General features: G+C 67.0%; 4 protein-coding genes across 4 annotated transcripts; 2 read left to right on the forward strand and 2 right to left on the reverse strand.

The window, feature by feature from the left end:
- Positions 1-1,748: 1,748 nt before the first annotated feature.
- RHOBADRAFT_56627 (uncharacterized protein) lies at positions 1,749-3,963 on the reverse strand (the record flags this gene model as incomplete). Its single annotated transcript, XM_018418438.1, has 2 exons — positions 1,749-3,348; positions 3,413-3,963. 2 exons carry the CDS (start codon positions 3,961-3,963, stop codon positions 1,848-1,850), a joined length of 2,052 nt encoding a protein of 683 aa, XP_018267484.1. The 3' UTR covers positions 1,749-1,847.
- Positions 3,964-7,893: 3,930 nt separating this feature from the next.
- RHOBADRAFT_56628 (uncharacterized protein) lies at positions 7,894-9,472 on the forward strand (the record flags this gene model as incomplete). The annotated part of the gene is made up of 6 exons (XM_018418439.1): positions 7,894-8,235; positions 8,294-8,632; positions 8,699-8,761; positions 8,823-8,861; positions 8,950-9,237; positions 9,322-9,472. 6 exons carry the CDS (start codon positions 7,894-7,896, stop codon positions 9,421-9,423), a joined length of 1,173 nt encoding a protein of 390 aa, XP_018267485.1. The 3' UTR covers positions 9,424-9,472.
- A 2,971-nt stretch (positions 9,473-12,443) lies between these two features.
- RHOBADRAFT_65813 (uncharacterized protein) lies at positions 12,444-13,416 on the forward strand. Its single transcript, XM_018418782.1, has 3 exons — positions 12,444-12,684; positions 12,749-13,185; positions 13,250-13,416. The coding sequence occupies exons 1-3, from the start codon at positions 12,603-12,605 to the stop codon at positions 13,382-13,384; spliced, it is 654 nt and encodes a 217-aa protein (XP_018267486.1). The 5' UTR covers positions 12,444-12,602; the 3' UTR covers positions 13,385-13,416.
- Positions 13,417-14,163: 747 nt separating this feature from the next.
- On the reverse strand, positions 14,164-15,748 carry RHOBADRAFT_56630 (uncharacterized protein; the record flags this gene model as incomplete). Its single annotated transcript, XM_018418440.1, has 6 exons — positions 14,164-14,314; positions 14,400-14,687; positions 14,770-14,814; positions 14,879-14,950; positions 15,008-15,346; positions 15,407-15,748. 6 exons carry the CDS (start codon positions 15,746-15,748, stop codon positions 14,213-14,215), a joined length of 1,188 nt encoding a protein of 395 aa, XP_018267487.1. The 3' UTR covers positions 14,164-14,212.
- Between the last annotated feature and the right edge of the window lie 4,714 nt (positions 15,749-20,462).

Raw genomic sequence — 20,462 nt, forward strand, 5'->3', positions numbered from 1 at the left:
CTGCCCACCAGCAAGAGCGAGATGTCGAAGCCGCGCTCGCCCGCTCGAGGCGTTCTCGCAGCGTATGCGGCCGCGCTCGTCGTTGCTCTAGCGCGTGCAGCGGTCGAGAGTTTCTCGCGACGAGGACAAAGAGGCTCATGCACCTGCGAGGACGAGAGCATCAGGTCGCGCTCGAGAGAGAGGTGGACGAGGGAGGAGGACGGGGAGAGGAGGACGCACCGAGTCCGGGATAGCCTCGCCGCCCTCTGCTGCACTCGAGCCCAGGCGTTCGCCGAGCGCGACATCCCCCTCAGAGCGGCCCCATCTGCCCGCCAGCAAAAGCGAGATGTCGAGGCTGCGCTCGCCCGAGGCGTTCTCGCAGCTCGTGCGGCCGCGCTCGTCGTCACGCTAGCTCGTGGAGCGGTAGAGGACTTGCCGCGACGGGGACAGAGAGGCTCATGCACCTGCGAGGACGAGATGTCGAGGCTGCGCTCGCCCGAGGCGTTCTCGCAGCTCGTGCGGCCGCGCTCGTCGTCACGCTAGCTCGTGGAGCGGTAGAGGACTTGCCGCGACGGGGACAGAGAGGCTCATGCACCTGCGAGGACGAGAGCGTCAGGTCGCGCTCGAGACAGAGGTGGACGAGAGAGGAGGAGGAAGCAGGAGGACGCACCGAGTCCCGCACAACCCTGCCGCCCTCGGCTGCTTTCGAGCCCAACCTGCGCCGAGAGCAAGGTTCCTCCTGAGCGGCCCCGTCTGCCGACGAGCAAGAGCGAGATGTCGGAGCTGCGCTCGCCAGCTCGAGGCGCTTTCGCAGTCCGTGCGGCCGCGCTCGTCGTCGCTCTAGCTCGAGCAGCGGTCGAGGGTTTGTCGCGACGAGGACAAAGAAGAGTCTCATGCACCTGCGAGGACGAGAGCGTCAGGTCGCGCTCGAGAAGGAGGTGGAGGAGGGTCGAGAAGGAGAGAGGAGGACGCACCGAGTCCCGCACAGCCTCGCCGCACCCTGCGCTCCGGCCCATCGCCTCGCTCTCCCGCTCGCCCGTTCCGCCGCGTCGCCTCGAGCGAGGTCGCCGCCGGTCGTGCGCTGCGCCGTCGAGCGAGGGGGAGGGCGACTCGACCAGGGCCGCCGCGAGCTGGCCGATGAGGCGGCATGAGGCGGCGTTGTGCTAGGGGCTTGTGCCGAGTGCGCCTCGCACAGCAAGGGCGGGGCGCGTCGAGTCGTGGGCGAGGTGGGCGAGGTGGGCGAGGTGGGCGAGGGCGGGGAGGGGAGACGCGACAGTGCTAGCCGCTCGTCGAGAGGTGGGTAGCCTGCTGGAAAAGAGCTGCATCGACCGTCGACTGTAGCGAGACGCAGCTGGGCGCCTGGGAGATTCGCGAGGTGGACCGACGAGCCGAGTTGTGACGACGATTCGACGACGACCGAGAGGTGCCTCTGCTCCCGCTACACCCGCTCCTCCACTGCTGGAGTGCCGTGCGCCTTGCTCACTGCTGAGCACAACGCAAAGCAGCTATTCGAGTTGCGCCCGAGCGTGCACGCGCTGCCGCCAGCTCGTGCCGCCCCCTTCGTCGCCCTCGAGAACAGCCAGGTGCGCCCGCGTCCTCCCTCTTTCCAGCGAGCACGTCCAGCAGACACTGCCCGCACAGCTCCCAGCTCTGCTCGCCCCGCAGCTCGCAGCTCGACTCGAGATGTCGACGACGACCACCTCCTCGTCCTCGTCCTCTCGACTTTCCTCGCTCCTCCTCGCTCGCCAGCCAGCTCGAGTCGGGTACAACGCCGTCGATTACATGTTCGTCACCTCGAGTCGTTACTTTTTGCGCCGTCGCCTTGGCCGTTCCCCTTCCCCCTTCCTCTGCCGCCGACCTCGCCCCCCTCACCCGAGCAACACGGCGGCAGCGTTCGCCACGAACCCGACAAAGCCGATGCTGGTCGCCACGATCGCGCACGCCTGCATGAGCTGGCGCGGGCGGTTAGGGTCGCGCACCGGCAGCGGGGCGATGACGCGCTCCTCGACGATCCCGGCCCACACCTCGCCGTCGTCGCCGCACTCGAGCTCGTCGACGCTGTGCTCGGGCTCGATCCGCCGGCTCATTGGCAGCACGACCGTCGAGCGCGACCTCGAGCCCGGTGCGCGCGTCGCCTTGCGCGTCGGCGTGCGCGCGCTGCGGGCGCGGCCTGCGAGTGGGCCCACGAGGAGGGGCGTTGCGCGGCGGGTCGTCGACGTCGCGTCGACCTTCTTCTTGCGCCATTGCTCGCGCTCGGCCTTGATCCGCTGCTTGCGCTCGCGCTCGGCCTGGATCCGCTGCTCGCGCTCGGCCTTGCGCCTCTCGCGCGCCTTCTCGAAGGCGACCAGCCGGCGGGCCGTCTTGGGGCGGAGCGCGGCGAGGTACGCCACGGTCCACGTCGTCGACTTGGGCGCATCGGCGACCTGCTCGACGATCGGCGAGGGCGGCGCGTCGCCGGCGTCCGACATGGGCGACGAGACGTCGATGACCTCCTCGTCGGCCTCGACCTCGACCTCGACCTCGGCCGGCGTGACCTCGGCCGGCGCGATGACGGCGACAACGACCTGCTCGGCGGCCGACGGCGATGCGGCGACCGGCGAGAACGTCGCCGCAGCCTCGGCCGGCTGCGAGTCGTCGATGACAATGTACTCGTACTCGTCCTCGCTCTCGTCCTCGCTCTCGTCCTCGCTCTCGTCCTCGACGGGCGCGACGGCGGCGGCGGCGGCGGCCTGCTGGACGACCACCGGCTGGACGACCTCGATCGCGCGCGTCTGCGACCCGGCGGCTCCCGCCTCGGCCCGCGATGACGACGAGCCGACCTCGACCCGGGTCGCCGACGAGCTCCCGCTCGAGCGACTCGTGCTCGCGAGGCTGAATGCGAGCTTCTTGGCGCCCGACGTCTTGCTCTTGCTCTTGCTCGGGCCCGGGCTGATGCGCTGCGCTTGCGGCGCGCGGGCCGACGACTTGGGCCGGACGAGCTCGAGGCAAGGCGGCTCGTGCGGGCAGGTGCGGCTGGCGGACTGGCCGCTGTGGCAGCGGTCGCGGCTCGTGTTGACCGCGTTGGACTCGAGGACGACGTGCCCGCGCTGGAAGCAGGTCGGCTGGCCGCAAAGGTGGCTCGCGTCGAGGTCCGAGTTGGCCTTCGAGACCGGCGCCCTTTCGGCGTCGGCCATGGCGGCGAAGCTCGCGAGCGTCGGCGCCGGGCTCGACGTGACCTTGTGCGACCTGTTGATGGCCTTGGCGAGGGCGCCGAACGTCGCGTACTGGCCGACGAGGTGGTGCCACTCGACCCGGACGAACTCGAACGTAAGCTTGGTCTTGCTCAGGTCGGACCGCGGCTTGACGTTGGGCGTGGCGGGCATGCAGCACCTGCAGGTGACGGCTCGGGGTCAATCGGGAACGATACGGTCGAGCTGAGGAGGGAGGGACGCACTTGGACTCGAGGACGTGCATTTCCGACACCGTCGCACCGGGGCTCTCGAGCCTCTCACGCGCCAACGTACGCGACACCACCTCGCGGATGTCGCGGGGCATGCGCATCGGCGGCGAGGGCGTTGCGCTCCGGCGCTGCTCGTGCGGCGTGACCTCGTCGTCGTCGTCCGACTCGTCCTCGGCCTTCGGCGGCTCGTCCTCGCTCGTCTCGACGTCGGACTCGCTCGCCTCGACGTGCTGCTTGACGCACGCACGGCTGCGGGTGACCGGCGCCTCGTGCCGAGTGCTGCTCGACGAAGATGGCCCGGCTGGCGAGTAGTCGTCCTCGTCGGCGGCGGACGGCTTGACGAGTCGCCTCTCGACACGGCGTTGCTGCATGTCGACAGCGGTGGTGCTGGAGGGCGTGGGCGAGGTCGAGGGCGTTGATACAGGGGAGGGGGCGTGCTTGGCGAGCTGCCGGGCCGCCTGCTGCGCCTCGAACTCCGCCAGCGCGGCGCGCCCGCGCTCACCTATCCTCGCGAGAAGGTCGGGCGGGACCTCGTACGGCGGCATGTCGTGAGATGCTGGAATGGAGGGTGGTCTGGGCGGCACGAGTCGGTGAGGATTGGGAACGGCGGGAGGACGAGGCGGCTGCAGTGGTTCAATCTGTTCTCGCTCGCTTTGCTCGGCAGGTGCTTCACTCAACCTGTCGGGTATCGCGATGCCGACTTGCCCAGGCCTCGAGAGCACCGGGTGGGGAGCGCGCTCGAGATCGCCTCGGTTAAGGTTTCGGCAGCTTTTCGACGCGCCAGCAGCTTCGCAGCTTACTCGCGCCCCTTTCTCGCCTGTGGAACTCTGAGTACGAGCTATCTGCCGGCTGCAGCATGTGTCCGAGCTCCTGCGAGTAGTCAGGCCTCGTGGAGCCGGCGCTCACGTCGCCTCCTCCTGAAGAGGTCCGAGCGAGAGCGGCAGCTCGAGTCGGGACCTTGCGGGTTCCTGAGCGGGGAAAGGTGTGACAGTGGGCCGAAGCGCGCAATTTGGCGGCTAACTTAGCGTGCCCTGCAGGGCAGGCGGAAGTTCCGAGCGAGGTGGGTTCGAAGGGACGAGCGAGCTAATAACTTAGCGCGCGGCCGACGGGCGGAGCGGCAGAACGGGGGCATGGCCGCGGCTGAAATCGCCAGTCGCTCTCGCCGCAGGCCGTCGTGAGAGAAGTCGAGAAGAGGTTCAAGCACGTGTGAGGCCGTGAGGGACGCTCGCACTGCCACGAGGCGAACCTGCTCTCCTCGAGTCGAGATTCTGGTTCAGACCGACCCGACTCGCGCTCATTCGAGCGGCTCTCTGCTGTCGAGACTATACAGATCGTCTCGCTCGACGCTATCGACGAGGTCCGTCAAGCTGCGAGAACGGCAGGACGAGGTCCGTCACCACTCTTCCACGCACTTTCGTCGACGCTCCCGGACCTCGTCGCAGCGAAGCGACCCAGACTGTCACTTTCTCGAGGCGCCGGTCTGCAGGCCATCATGAGAGACGTCGAGAACAAGTCCAAGCACGTGTGAGGGACGCTCGCACTGCTTCGAGACGAACCTGCTCTCCTCGAGTCGAGATTCTGGTTCAGACCGACCCGACTCGCGCTCGTTCGAGCGGCTCTCTGCTGTCGAGGCTAACCAGATCGTCTCGCTCGACGCTATCGACGAGGTCCGTCAAGCTGCGAGAACGGCAGGACGAGGTCCGTCACCACTCTTCCACGCACTTTCGTCGACGCTCCCGGACCTCGTCCCGCCGAGTCGACCGCTCCCGGACCTCGTCCCGCCGAGTCGACCTCGAACCTCGCTTTCTCCAGCGGTCACGCCTCGAGCCGCTGTACGAGCTGTCGAGACGTCGTCTGAGAAAGACCGAGCGAAGCTTGGACCGTCACACGCTGCGAGCTCACCTCTCGAGTCGAGATCCTCGTCTGGAGCGTCACCACTCGCAGCTTCGTCCAAGCTCTTCTTCCTCGAAGCTCGTCGGGTCAGGGCGGCCCGCACGGCAGATCAAGCGTGTATAGCCGAGAGTGGCAGCAGATAGGCCTGCAACGGTGCGCGACGACGCGGCGGCTTGAGAGCGAGCCAAGGGCAAATTGAGGAGCGCGCGGCAGGAGCGGTTCCTCGCGGCTCATGGTCGTCGCGCAAAAGGCAGTGACGCGCAGCAAGGCGTCGCCGGCGATGCTGCTGAACGGAAATAGGGCGCGCCGGCAGCTGCACGAGCTCGAGTCGCGGCGGGACCAAGAATTCGGCGATTTTGGGAGGCGAGCCGAGGCGAGGCGAGGCGCAATGGCGGGGATGTGCGCAAGTCGAGCGAAGCGAGGAAAGCTTGGGTGTCGAGGAAGGCGGATGAGGGGAAAGGGCGAGTTTGAGGAGAGAGGAAGGAGCAAGTCGGCTCGAGAAAGGCGAAGTCGGCCCGGCATGACTCGTGAGGACGGCGGCTTGTGGAAGGTCGAGCGGCGAGATTCGAGGAGGTAGGGCCGGCGGTCGACAGCGGTGTGCCGGCTAGTCGGCCTCCGCAATGGACAGGCGTCGAGACCGGTGGAGGTCTGAATCTGGAATGGCCATGGCCTCGCCCTGCAGCGATGACAGCGGACCGAGTGCGACTCATCGGCTCGAAGCGAGACGACCCTGCAGGACGAGCCGTCGAGGCGAGGTCAGGCAAACTCGCTCGAGCGACGCACGCTGTGCGAGGAAGGGGAAGGGAGGAGTCGGACGTACAGGCTGCGACTGCTCTTGCTCGCCCGAGGGCGTGCGAGGTGCGGGTACCGGGCCCAGTAGTCGATGTGGATGTAGAGTCAGGTGGCGCAGAGGCTAGGAGACACGCGGTGGCGGAAGGTCGGCATGAATCTCGGACGCCACGAGCTTTGAGCTCGAGCTGCGCCAACGAGAGCCAGGTGCTCGCCCGAGGCTGGACCGTAGGCGACGAACAAGGCGTCTGGTACCTGCGCATTTGAGGGACAGAAGCGAGGTCAGGTCGGGAGGGAAGGGCGAGGAAGGGGAAGAAGAGGGAGGGCCGGGACGCACGAGGAGCGTTGAGTAGATGTACTCGCTGCATCGAGCGATCCAGGGCGTACAGGTCGACGCTTGTGCGGCAGTTGGGCCCGGTGCGACCGACGAGAAAGGCGGAAAGACGTCGAGAGGCGAGCCGAGGTTGACGAGGACAAAGTCGAGTGGAGGAAGGGCGAGCCCGACTGGCCAAACTGAGGTCGAGGCTGCTCAAGCGGACGCGATGGGTCGAAACGTAGTCGAGCAATCGAGGAGCAGCGATGGTCGAGGGGCGTCGGCTCGTCGACGGCATGACTGGCGAGCCGGCGGGGCGAGATGCGGGTGCGAGGAAACCAAGCTGCTCATCCCGGCGAGCAGCGACAGCGCGCCAGGAGGGCGATAGAAGCGGAACGAACCTGCAGGACGAGCGACAACGAGTCAGGCGAGCTCGCTCGAGGGATGGGGGACGAGGAAGGAGCAGGACGCACGAGACAAGGTCATTCCGGGCCGCCGCCCGCCCCTCGTTGCCCGCCACCTCTCCTGCACGCACCTCGGTCCGCTGCCACACTCTCCCCGCAGAGAGTGGGCCCTCGGGGCCACGGCAGCCCTTCCCTGCCCGTGGCTGCGACAGGGACCGGCCGACGAGAGCTCGTCGAGGGGGAGCAGTCGGTCGGCGCCAGAGCGCACGGCCAGTCGCATCCCTTGCTCGAGCCCGTCGGTGCGGTATGACGAGCACACGAGCAGATGTGCGACTGTAGATGGCCGCGAGCGGCTTGCTCGGGAGCAGAGGCCGGCGTGCGCGAGGTGCCGAGACGAGGTCGAGGTCGAGGCCGCGCGCTAGAGGGCGAGGGTGGTGCGAGACGATAGAAGCTGTAGTGCTGGGGCTCGTCGGAGCGTCGCGGTGCTGCCTCGGGCGGCGGGTGAGGGCGGACGAGCGAGGGGAGGATGAGGGTGAGGGAGGAGGCGGAGGGTGACAACGTCGCCGGGAGGGGCCGCGAGCGCGGGTCGACGGGGTGGCAGGACACGGCTGGATGCTCGGACGGCGGACGGCCAAGCCCGGGCGAGCGGTGTAGTGCGACGGTGAGGAGGATCCAGCTCGCTCGTTCTCACCAGTTCGCCTCCTCCTCTCACTCTCCAAGGCTCGCTTGCTCTGCTGGACGGCGGGGTTGCTCGAGGGGACGCCCAGCTACACGGGGCCGGCTCTGCTGCCCCCGTCTGCAGCCCCCGTCTCCAGCCAGTGCCTGTCGCCTCGTCCCTCGCTTCCCTCGCTTCCCTTGAGCCGCACTCGCTCGCGGCTCTCCCCGCACGGCCTGCTCGATCCTGGAACCCCGCACGCTCAAGCGCTCGCGCCTCTTGTCTCCTGAGCGCACGGGCGTCCGCACGTCCCTCGCTGCCGGCTCTTCTCCGCCCGCGCTCGGTGGCAGCTCCGCTCCTCGCTCTCTGCTCTCGCTTGTGCTCCCGCTCGCCTTTGCTGCACTCGCCGTCCACCCGAGCGATGTCTGCCGAGCCCCACAAGTACTGGCCGTCGGTCGGCACGACCTACCCGCACTGGGCCGACCTCCTCCTCGCGACCCAACTCGCCGCAGCTCGAGCCGGCTTCAACTACCTCGGCCGGTACTTCGACCAGCGCAGGCCAGCCCAGCTGTCGATCGTCTGCATGGTGCACTCGACGCAAATGCGCGCGAGCGGCTGCACGCACTCGCTTATCGAGGCGGTCGCTGTCGACTCCAAGGACGCCATGAGCGGGTGGAGGGTCAGCAAGGTCAACGCGCAGCACCTCGACGCACAGCGCCATCCCGGCCACACGCTCAGCCGTGGCCTATCTTCCTGGCTCAAGGTCCGTCGGCCTCTCTCGCCTCTGAATCCGTGCAAGCTGAGATCATGTGCCTCCGCAGAAGCGACCTGCCGACCTCGTCCTGAAGCCCGGCGACACGGTTACCGGCTTCCGCGACCTGCACACGATCGAGGGCGCCCTGCGGGCGCAGAACCGGCGCCAAGGCCGCTTTCTCGCGGGCCGCGTTGCCCCAACCGCCAAGTCGGCGAGCTGTGAAGGCTACCAGATCAACTGCGTGCTCGACACCTCTCGCTGCACCTTCTTCGTCCGCTTCGAGGGGCTCAGCACAGACCTCGACGGCGAGCGGACGTGGCGCTGCGTTGAGGTCCGCAGCGAGCACTCGTGCGTCTCGACGGCAAAGCCGCTCAGCGAGAAGCTCCAGTGGCGCCTCAACTTCTGGGTGCGTCCCAGTCCCTCTACTCCTCTTTCTTCACTACCTCCACTGACATCCGACTTGCAGCCGCAGGTGACGCTCGTCGACGGCGCCCTCGGCAAGCCCGTCCGGCAGAGCGCCCCCAGCACCGAGGAGGTGCATTCCTCGGTCGCATCGTCCAACGCCATTGTACCTGATCTGCCCGCGATGCATGCAGCACGAGGTGGTCAGCGACCGCTTCATCGGGCCGTTCCCGGTGCAGGTCAAGAGCGCGAGCGCCGGTCTCCTTCCCCTCGCCTCTCTTCGTTTCGCACGCACTAACTCCTGCTCGTTCTCGGCCACAGATGCTCTCCCTCCCCACTCTCCCAACGTACCGCTCCTCGTCGCCGCCGCTCATGCCCGCTCTCGCCGACGCCGACTCGTCCGACTCGCCCACCGCCCTCGCCTCCCTCCTCCCCAACCGCCAGGCGCTCGCCTCGGCCGAGAAGGAGCTCGCCGACGCGTCGACCGCCGTCGACAAGCTCAAGAGCGACCTCGCCGCCGCCGAGAATCGCGCCGACGTGCAGCGGGGGCGCGTCGAGAAGAAGCGCGCCAAGCTCCAGCGCCGGCTCGAGCGCGAGCGCAGCAAGAGGGTGCGTCCTCCTCTCTCTCTCTCCTCCCCTCCCCTCCCTGTACTCGTCTATGACGTTGACTGACCCTCGTCGAGCGCTTTGCAGAAGTCGGTCAAGGAGGGGCCGAGGTCCAAGGACAAGAAGCGCGACGTCAAGCGGGCCGGCGAGCGCAAGAAGAAGGCCGAGATGCTGGCCCTGAGCGACTAGACGCTGTAGAAGAGCACGTACTGCGATCCCGACGAGTCTTTGTCCCATTTGACGTGAGGAGAGAGAGGGAGGAGCCTTCCGAGAAATCGACTCGACGACCTTCTCAAACTCAACTCGCTCGTCCCCTCGCTCCCGATGGCTCGAGAGCAAGCGTAGACCCGTGAGATCGCTCTCGAGCAGCTTCTGCGTGGCCAGAAGGAAAGCGCTGTACAGACTCGGGCTTTGGCCGAGAGCCTCCTCGCACGCTCGAGCCTGACACGCTCAACTCCAAGAGTTGGCGGCCGCTCCACACCTCTTCTCGAGGCTCGATCCGGCTCGCACAGACTCGTGCGTAGCCATGTAATACGACCCCGCAAGGAGCGCAGCGAGGCAAGAGCTAGAAAGCGCGTGCTCCATCCGTCCGCCCGCCGACTAGCAAATCGCTATTGCTCGCTTGCTCGAGAGCTTGCTCGGTTGGTCACCCACGGCGGATCTCACCTTGCCCTCTCATGCTTAACTCGGGTTCGGCAAAAGCCTTCCTGAGCACGCAGCGACCTCACCCGTCATCACCAAGTGCTCTCTGAGCGTGTTCGAGTTGTCCACCTCGCCTCCCGACCGTCGCAACCATGTCGAGCGCGAGGGCGAGTCGGTCGAGCAGAGTTTGCTCAGACGAGTGTGTGCTCTCTCTGGACCTCCCCCACCGTGCAGAGCTGACTGAGCGGCCCTGTGCGCACCTGCAGCGTCCTCTCGTCACGCCTGCGCGCCCTCGGCTACTCGCTCGAGCGACCATCGGCCGCCGCCGAGCCGGCCCCACCTCCTCCCTCCTCGACCGAGCCGCCCGACAGCGACAGCGACGATGGCGCCCGTCCTCCAGCGCCGGTCAAGAACGCGCTCCAACGGTTCGTCGAGCAGGTCGAGGCCGAGATCGCGCACATGCAGAAGCGCGTGAAAGGTCCCTCTCGCTCTCTCGAGGTGCGCCTCGCTTAACTCTCTCTCTGCGGCCTGCGACCTCACTGACTCGTCTCTCGAGTGCCGCAGAAGTCGGCGCGTGCCGCGAGCGTGTCCGACTCGGACGCCGCCGACGACGAGTCGCCCTCTTCCGCCGCCACGACCGCCAACCCTCCTTCCTCCTCCACCGTCCGCCGCACGCTCACGCTCGGCGACCTACTGCGCATCGTCGACGAGCACAAGTCGGCTGCGCTGGCCTCGAAGGGCTCGAAGGCGCGCGCGAGGAGTGGGCCTGAGGGCGCGCCGCCGGTGACGCCGAGGCAGGAGACGAACGAGCGGGATCTGGAGGCGTTCAAGCTCGACTCGAGTCGTCCAGGTGCGTCTCTCGAGACGTATTTCTTCGCCTCGCACGGTCGTACTAACTCCTTGCCGAGCGATGCAGCAGAACCCGCGTCACCGCAAAAACGGCGTCGACGTCGTTCTTCCACCCCTTCTTCGCCATCTCCTTCCGATCTCGTCGACACGCCGACACGCCCAGCTCGTCGGCCGCCCTCCTCGCCGACGCCTGAAGAGACGTCCGCCCCGTCCTCGCCGTCGCCTCGCAAGCGAGCGACACGTCACCTCCCGCACGTCCTCGCCCTCCTGTCCCTCTCCCTGCGCCTCGTCGGCGCCGCCGACTCTCCCCTTGTCGCCACCGCCTCGCGCATCGCCGCGCTCATACCGGGCGTCACGTTCGGCGAGGTCGTCGACCTCGCGCAGTCGGTGCGGCGCGACGCGGCCCTGTTCTCGCTCTCGCACGGCCGAGCGCAGGCGAGCGGGCGCATTTTCGAGGCGAGCCTCAGCTTCATAGGCGACCACCTGTTCTCGACATCGCCCAAGAAGCTCGCCGACCCGCAGCGCGCGACGCTCCTCCTCGCGCGCGAGCTCAACCTGTACCCTCCTCCTCTCGCCGCACCGACCTCCTCGAACTCGCGCCGCGTCCTCTCGACTAGCCGGTCCTGCTGCATCCAGTGCGGCTCGTCGCTCAACCTCCCTCGACGACCCTCCATCCCCGTCTACCTCGTCGATGCCGCCTCGCCCGCCACGCTCGTCCTCGTCGCGACGCACGTCTGCAGCAACTCGAGCTGCCGTGCCTCCCACTCGCCGGACCACGTCGAGCTCACCCACAAAGGGCAGAAGGTCTGGCTGTGGGAGGCGCAGCCCGAGGCCATCAAGGTCGGCGACCGCGTGTGGCTCTCGGGCGCCTGCGCGAGGAATCACCACGCGCAGCTGCTCAATCACGCCCTGAGCGCCGGCGCGGTGGCGGCCGCGTGGTCGAGCCTCTACAGCGAGTCGACGCCCGTGCTCGACGACGACCTCGTCGTCGAATCGAGCGAGGACGAGGGTTCCGACAGCGCACGCGAGGAGGACGCGCCGCCTCGCCGGGCCTCGAGCGGCCCTTTCGTCCTCCGCCAGAAGCACGTTTGGCGCGCCTTCGTCATCTACGCCTGCATCCTTGCCGCCGCCGACTCGCCGTATCGGCGGTTCGCGTCGCTCTCTCGCCCGCTCGTCGAGCACCTCGTCGAACTCGCCAACTCGGACCTGTTCTCGACGAGCAGCGACGCCGTCGTTCTTCCGCCACACTCGTGCTCGACGTGCGCGAGGAAGCCGCATCGATGGCGAGGCGGCCCAGCGACTGAGGACGAGCGAGCGCAGGGTGTGCGCTGGGCAGGGACGCATGCGCGACGAGACGCAGAGGTGCGTCAAGCCCTTTCACTCCTCTCTTTCTCTCGGGCCCTCTTGACTTCTCTGCTGCAGCCGATGAAGCAGGACATCAAGTTTGTCAAGAAGCCCGACGTCCAGTTCGCCGTATGCGACGGGATCGAGATCGGCCATCCGGTGCGTCCGGTCCCTCTTTCCTCGCCTCCCTTGCCTACCTCGCCTGATCATCAATCCTTCTACAGCTCTGCGCTGCGCTCGGCTGCCCCAATCCGCCCGACGCCCATCGCCGCAGTCGCCGATTCTGCCGGCAGCACGTCGACCTGCACCTCATCTGCGGCATCGACGGCTGCGGGCGTGAGCGCTCGGACGACGTCGAAGACGCAAAAGTCCCGAGCGAGGCGTGCGATGACCTGGAGCATCAAGAATCGTGGCGATCGTGCCTCGAACGGCGCCGGCGACTCGAGGAGCGAGGTTGGCGGGGTCGACGACCCGCAGCGGCGCCCAAGTACGCCCTGCCCGAGATCGACGAGCCACCAGACGTCGAGGAGGAGATGCAGTTGTACAGCGACGACGACGCGGAGGAGCTCGACGTCGACGAGATCGAGGAGAAGAAGCCGCCCCGGAAAGCGCGAGGTGCGTCGGGCCTCATTCCTCTCACCCTCGCAGCGACTCGACTCTGACCCTCTGCTGCTCGCAGAGACGCACACGTGGAACCTACGTCGCACGAGCAACCTCCAGATCCTCGTCGCCGCCTGCGGCGCTCCTCTCGCCTGGACCAAGTTCTTCGACGGCGAGTCCGCGTCCGAGGTGTCGCGTTTCCTATCCTCCGTCCACGATCAGCAGGGGACATCCTTCCCTACCTACATCGCCTACGACCGTGCCTGCCATGTCCTCCGTCACGTCCTGTCGACCACCCCATCCCTCCCTCCCTTCCTGTCCTCGACCCGCCTCGTCGTCACCGCCTTTCACAAGCGCATTCACCCGGCCGCCGACACCTTCTGCGACGAGTTCTGCACCCCGACGCCGCTCGATGGTCAGGCGCAGGACCTCGTCGTGCCGTTTCGGCCAGCTACTCGTGGCGGCAAGTTTCGACGCGGCTCTTCCCGGACGTTCGAGCGGGCGTTCAACACCTCTGTGCGTGCTCTCTCTCCAGGTCCGTGTCGCCTTGTCAAGCGAGTCTGACGTCAAGCCCCTTCAGGCCGCAGAGCAGCTCAACTCGACGATCGCGCGGTTCGGCAAGCTCCTTGCGACGCTGCGCGCGGACAACTTCGACTTCCTCGTTCACGTTCTGCTTCGCTATCGGCGGGACAAGGTAGAGGGAAAGACAACGTAGCGGTTTTTGCAGTTCAAGCGATTCTGTGCGGGCCTATCGAGAGCGGGGCGAGCGCGAGGTGTGCGAAAGCCGGGTCAGGGTCGGCGGCGTGCAAGAGGAAGTGGGCGCAGGTCGGCGCGTGTCTGCAATTCTCGTTCTCGCACCTCGCCAGACCTCGTCGATAGCATCTCACGAGATGATCTGTCGAGTCTCGGCAGCAGAGAGTCGTTCGAAGAAGTGCGAGTCGGGTCGGTCCGAACCAGGATCTCGACTCGAGGAGAGCAGCTTCGTCTCGAAGCAGTGCGAGCCTCTCCCACGGGCGCTCAGACCTCTTCTCGACACCTCTCACGACGGCCTGCAGACCGGCGCCTCGAGAAAGTGACAGTCTGGGTCGCTTCGCTGCGATGAGGTCCGGGAGCGTCGACGAGAGAGCGCGGAAAAGTGGTGACGGACCTCGTCCTGCCGTTCTCGCAGCTTGACGGACCTCGTCGATAGCGTCAAGCGAGACGATCTGTATAGTCTCGACAGCAGAGAGTCGCTCGAACGAGCGCGAGTCAGGTCGGTCTGAACCAGAATCGCGGCTCGAGGAGAGCAGGTTCGTCTCGATGCAGTGCGAGCGTCCCTCACACGTGCTCAGACCTCTTCTCGACTCCTCTCACGAGCGCCTGCTGCGAGAGCGACGGAGAAGGAAGACAGTCTGGGTCGCTTCGCCGCAACGAGGTCTGAGAGCGTCGACGAAAGTGCGCAGAAGAGTGGTGACGGACCTCGTGTAAGGCTCCTCCCTCTCTCTCCGCACGTCAAATGGGACAAAGACTCGTCGGCATCGCAGTCCGTGCTCTCCTACAGCGTCTAGTCGCTCAGGGCCAGCATCTCGGCCTTCTTCTTGCGCTCGCCGGCCCGCTTGACGTCGCGCTTCTTGTCCTTGGACCTCGGTCCCTCCTTGACCGACTTCTGCGACGCGCTCGACGAGGGTCAGTCGACGTCGTAGACGAGTGCAGGGAGGGGAGAGGACGAGAGAGAGAGAGAGAGGACGCACCCTCTTGCTGCGCTCGCGCTCGAGCCGGCGCTGGAGCTTGGCGCGCTTCTTCTCGACGCGCCCGCGCTTCTCGGCGGCGCGCTTCTCGGCGGCGGCGAGGTCGCTCTTAATCTTGTCGACGGCGGTCGACGCGTCGGCGAGGTCCTTCTCGGCCGAGGCGAGCGCTTGGCGGTCGGGTAGGAGGGAGGCGAGGGCGGTGGGCGAGTCGGACGAGTCGGCGTCGGCGAGAGCAGGCATGAGGGGAGGCGACGAGGAGCGGTACGGCGCGAGAGAGGAGAGGACGAGCGTCTGTGGCCGAGGACAAGCAGGAGTTAGTGCGTGCGAGACGAGGAGAGGCGAGGGGGAGGAGACGGGCGCTCGCGCTCTTGACCTGAACCGGGAACGGCCCGATGAAGCGGTCGCTGAGTACTTCGTGCTGCAGAAGCTCTGGAGAAGTCAGGCAGGTACTGGGGCGCGGGGCGAAAGTAAAGCGGGCCCACCTGGCCGCTCTTCGTGCTGGCCGAACGCGAGAAGGGCTTGCCAATCCGACCCTCGACGAGCGTAACCTGCGGCTGCAAGGAAAATATGTCAGCAACGGGTTACCAGCTCAGGGGAGAGAGCGGACGCACCCAAAAATCGAGCCTCCACTCAAGCTTCTTGCTGGGCGAGCTCGCCGTGGACGTGCACGAGTGCTTGGTGCGGATCTCGAGGCAGCGCCAGCCGTCCTCGCCGCCTGCGTCGGGCCCGAGGCCCTCGAAGCGCACGAGGAACTCGCAGCACGTGGCGTCGAGGACGCACGTGATCAGGTACGCCGGGTGGACGCTGCCGCGCGAGGGCGGCACGGTTCGACAGGCAAGGAAGCGTCCGTCCCGCCGGCCCTGAGCACGCAAGGCGCCCTCGACGGTATGCATGGCTCGCAAACCTCGGACTATGTCGCCAGGGCGGAGGATGAGGGTGTCGGTGGACGTCTGTCAAAGTAGGTGTCAGCGCGAGTCGAGCGAGGGAATTTGTGGAGCGAGCGGGCGCACCTTGAGCCAGTACGACAGACCGATGCCTCCCGTATGCATCGGGTGCCGTTGGGCATCGAGGTTCTGCGCGTTGATCTTGCTGACCCTCCACCCGCCCGTGACGTCCTTGGGGTCGACAGCGACCGCCTCGACGAGCGAGTGCGTGCAGCCGCTCGCGCGCATTTGCGTCGAGTGCACCATGCAGACGATCGACAGCTGGGCTGGCCTGCGCTGGTCGAAGTACCGGCCGAGGTAGTTGAAGCCGGCTCGAGCTGCGGCGAGTTGGGTCGCGAGGAGGAGGTCGGCCCAGTGCGGGTAGGTCGTGCCGACCGACGGCCAGTACTTGTGGGGCTCAGCAGACATCGCTCGGGTGGACGGCGAGTGCAGCAAGAGCGAGCGGGAGCACAAGCGAGAGCAGAGAGCGAGGGCAGACTCTCTGCCACCGAGCGTGGGCGGAGAAGAGCCGGCGGCGAGGGGCGTGCGGACGCTCGTGCGCTCAGGAGACGAGAGGCGCGAGCGCTTGAGCGTGCGGGGTCCCAGGCTCGAGCAGGCCGTGCGGGGAGAGACGTGAACGAGGCTCTAGAGGGAGGAGCGAGAGGGAGAGCTGGAAGACGGCGAGCGGGCAGCACCACGACGAGCCGCCCAGCCGCGCAACTGTGCACTGCCGCACTCGCTTGGACCAGTACAAGCACCGAACCAGCCCGCCTCGCCCTCACGAGCCCGCCCATCGACCCTCATTTCATCGCCAGCTCGGCATCTCGCCTCGACCGCGCGACGATTAGCCGCCATGGACGCGAGCTAGAGTGTGCTGGCCGTGCACCTGAACCTTGTACGCCCCCCTCTCTCCCACTCGCGAGCGCTCGCGGTCCTCGACCCGAGCTCTCGCTCGCCGTCCTCCCACCCGACTCGACCACTCCTCCCGCTCGTCTGGCGGTCGTGCGGGCCTGGCTGTGCGCCGTACATGGGCTTGAACTGCATACAGGGCGGACTGGAGGTCCGCCGGGGCCAGCGGTACACTTCTACCGACCGCGGGTCGACGACGGCTCGAGGGAGCGCGACTGAGTCTGGCAAAGGCGGCGGGACAGCGGGCACTCGGACGACATGCGGGTCCTGCAGAAGGAGCATGCAGATGCGGCAGCGGCGCGAGCCCCCTCGTGCATGACGGTCCGCCATGGTCGAGCCGAGACTGACCTCCTGCTTCGTCTCCCAGCTCTCCCGCCGACGCGCCGCAGCAGCCCCTTCCTCGACCCTCCTCCTGTCGACATGGCACACGTCCTCGCTCTCTATCACGCGGCCTCGACCTCGACCCGGCCTGAGCACCTCGCGTACGCCGGCCTCTGCTCCCGAGCATGCCGCTCGCGGCCATCTACAGTCGCACATCTGCTCGTGTGCTCGTCATACCGCACCGCCGGGCTCGAGCGAGGGGTGCGACTGGCCGTGCGCTCTGGCGCCGACCGACTGCTCCCCCTCGGCGAGCTCCGTCGGCCGGTCCCTGTCGCAGCCACGGGCAGGGACGGGCTGCCGTGGCCCGAGGGCCCGCTCTTTGCCGAGAGAGTGTGGCAGCGGACCGAGGTGCGTGCAGGAGAGGTGGCGGGTACCGAGGGGCGGGCGGCGGCCCGGAATGACCTCGACTCGTGCGTCCTGCTCCTTCCTCGTCCCCCATCCACCGAGCGAGCTCGCCTGACTCATTGTCGCTCGTCCTGCAGGCTCGTTCCGGCTCATCTCCCTCCTCGCACGCTGTCGCTGCTCGCCGGGTTCGCCAAGTTGGCTTCCTCGTACCCGCACCTCGACCCGCCGGCTCGCCCATCCTGCTGCCGACGAGCCGACAAACCTCGCCAAACGCCTCGCCTCGACTGCTTGACTACGACTCGACGCGTCGCGTAAGGTGAGCAACCTCGACCTCGGTTCGCGCCCGTCGGCCTCACCCTTCCTCGACTCGACTTTGTCCTCCTCGACCTCGACTCGCATCTCGACGTCCTCCCGACTTTCTCGTCGGACGCATCTGTCCCAATCGTCGCACAAGGAGCGACCTGTACGGCCCTGCATCGCTCAACGCAGCGAGTACATCTACTCGACGCTCCTCGTGCGTCCCGGCCCTGTCTCTTCTTCCCCTCTCGCCCTTCCCTCCCGACCTGACCTCTCCTCGACCCTGTAACTGCGCAGGTACCCGAAGCCTTGTTCGTCACCTACGTCCGGCCACGTCGCGCTCCCTGATCTCGGCGTCGCACGTGGAGCTCGACCCGCTGTCTGCGCCATCCACGCCGACTCTCCGTCACCTCGTGTCGTTTCGCCTCTGCCCACCTCACTCGACCTCGACCTCGGCTACTGGGCCCGATGCCCGTACCTCGCACGCCTCGGGTCGGTCATACAGCTCCTGCCTCGTCCCGCCGTCCTCCTCGTGGCTCGAGCCCTCGCCCTCGCTCTCTCCTCGTTGACTTTGTCCTCGTTCGACATCCGCCGGTCGCTAGGTCACGTCGCGTTCTCTCGACGGGCGCAGCAAGCGAGCGAGAGCAGTTGCACTCTGTACGTCCGACTCCTCCCTTCCCCTCCTCTCACAGCGTCGCTCGAGCGAGTTTGCCTAACCTCGCCTCGACTGCTCGTCCTGCAGGGTCGTCTCGCCTCGAGCGTCGTACTCGGTCCGCCGTCGTCGCCGGCCGGGCGAGGGCGTGGCCATTCCAGATCCAGAACTCGACCCGTCTTGTCGCTTGTCCGGTGCAAAGGCCGACTTGCCGACACACCGATGTCGACCGCCCGACCTACCTCCTCGGCTCCCGTTGTTCGACTTTGCACAAGCCGTCATCCTCAGGAGTCACGCCAGGCCGGCTCCCGTTCCTCGACCCGGCTCGCACCTCCCTTTCTCCTCAGAACTCGCCCTTTCCCCTCGTCCGCCTTCCTCGAGACCCGAGCTGTCCTCGCCTCGCTCGACATGCGCCCGTCTCTGCCCTGCCGGCGAGCCTCGCCTCCCCGAATCGGCGTTCCTGGACTCGCTCTCGGCTCCTCGGCTCCGCTGGCCCAAGCTCGCGCAGCTGCCGGCGCGCTTGACCCTGTCGAGCGCCTTGGCCGATGACTTCACCCTCACCTCATTCTGCTGCGACGACCATGGGCCGCGAGGCACCGCTCCTGCCGCGCGCTCCTCGACCTGTCCTCGACTTGCTCTCAAGCCGCCGCTTCGTCGCGCACCGATACGGCCCTATCTGCTCACGCTCTCAGCTATACGCGCTCGGTCTGTCCTACGCGCCGCCTCGATACGAGGAGTCTCCAGGGGCAACAGCCCGCGATGAGGTCCGGGAGCAGCGACGAGAGTGTGCGAGCGAGTCGACTGGAAAGTGCAGTTCTGGCTCTCACTCGCCCAGGACTTGGTCGAGAGCACCTCGTGAGGCGATCCGAGGAGTCTCGAGGAGTAACAGCTCGAGAGGAAACTGCGAGTCGCCTCGGCTCAGACGAGGATCTCGACTCGTGAGGTGAGCTGGCGTCGTGTGACGGTCCGAGCCTCGCCCAGTCTCTCTCAGACGACGTCTCGAGTGTTCGTACGACGGCTCGAGGCGTGACCGCTCGAGAAAGCGAGGTTCGAGGTCGACTCGGCGGGACGAGGTCCGGGAGCAGCGACGAGAAGTGCGAAAGCGAGGCGACTGGAAACTGCAGTTCGGGCTCTCACTCGCCCAGGACCTCGTCGAGAGCACCTCGTGAGGCGATCCAAGGAGACTCGAGGGGCAACAGCTCGAGAGGAAACTGCGAGTCGGGTCGGTCCGGACGAGGATCTCGACTCGAGAGGTGAGCGGCGTCGTGTGACGATCCGAGCCTCCCCTGGTCTCTCGCAGACGACGTCTCGAGTGCTCTCACGACAGCTCGAGGCGTGAGCCCTCGAGAAAGCAAGGCTCGAGGCCGACTCGGCGGGACCAGGTCCGGGAGCAGCGACGAGAAGAGTGCGAGCGAGTCGACTAGGAACTGCAGTTCTCGCTCTCGCTCCCGCAGGACCTCGTCGAGAGCATCACAGAGGGCGATCCGAGGAGTCTCGAGGGGCAACAGCTCGAGAGGAAACTGCGAGTCGGGTCGGCTCAGACGAGGATCTCGACTCGAGAGGTGAGCGGCGTCGCGTGACGGTCCGAGCCTTGCCCGGTCTCTCTCACGCGACGTCTCGACAGCTCGTACGACGGCTCGAGGCGTGACCCCTCGAGAAAGCGAGGTTCGAGGCCGACTCGGCGGGACGAGGTCCAAGAGCAGCGACGCCAGGGTGCGAGCGGGTCGACTAGGAACTGCAGTTCTTGCTCTCGCTCGCCCAGGACCTCGTCGAGAGCATCTCGTGAGGCGATCCGAGGAGTCTCGAGGGGCAACAGCTCGAGAGGAAACTGCGAGTCGGGTCGGCTCAGACGAGGATCTCGACTCGAGAGGTGAGCTGGCGTCGTGTGACGGTCCGAGCCTCACCCGGTCTCTCTCAGACGACGACACGACAGCTCGTACGACGGCTCGAGGCGTGACCCATCGAGAAAGCGAGGTTCGAGGTCGTCTCGTCTCGACGAGGTCCGGGAGCGTGTGCAAGAGTGTCTGAGCGAGTCGACTGTAAACTGCAGTCCTCGCTCTCGCTCGCGCAGGACCTCGTCGAGAGCATCACAGAGGGCGATCCGAGGAGTCTCGAGGGGCAACAGCTCGAGAGGAAACTGCGAGTCGGGTCGGCTCAGACGAGGATCTCGACTCGAGAGGTGAGCTGGCGTCGCGTGACGGTCCGAGCCTTGCCCGGTCTCTCTCACACGACGTCTCGACAGCTCGTACGACGGCTCGAGGCGTGACCCCTCGAGAAAGCGAGGTTCGAGGCCGACTCGGCGGGACGAGGTCCGAGAGCAGCGACGCCAGGGTGCGAGCGGGTCGACTAGGAACTGCAGTTCTTGCTCTCGCTCGCCCAGGACCTCGTCGAGAGCATCTCGTGAGGCGATCCGAGGAGTCTCGAGGGGCAACAGCTCGAGAGGAAACTGCGAGTCGGGTCGGCTCAGACGAGGATCTCGACTCGAGAGGTGAGCGGCGTCGCGTGACGGTCCAAGCCTCGCCCGGTCTCTCTCAGACGACGTCTCGAGTGCTCGTACGA

This window comes from Rhodotorula graminis (assembly GCF_001329695.1).
Source record: "Rhodotorula graminis WP1 unplaced genomic scaffold RHOBAscaffold_22, whole genome shotgun sequence".
Classification (NCBI taxonomy): Eukaryota; Fungi; Basidiomycota; class Microbotryomycetes; order Sporidiobolales; family Sporidiobolaceae; genus Rhodotorula; species Rhodotorula graminis.

Coding starts and splice junctions, on each gene's coding strand:
- RHOBADRAFT_65813 (XM_018418782.1), top strand. CDS start 12,603: ATGCAGTTGTACAGCGACGACGACGCGGAGGAGCTCGACGTCGACGAG. Junction 12,685..12,748: donor GCCGCCCCGGAAAGCGCGAG/GTGCGTCGGGCC, acceptor TGCTGCTCGCAG/AGACGCACACGTGGAACCTA. Junction 13,186..13,249: donor AGCGGGCGTTCAACACCTCT/GTGCGTGCTCTC, acceptor AAGCCCCTTCAG/GCCGCAGAGCAGCTCAACTC.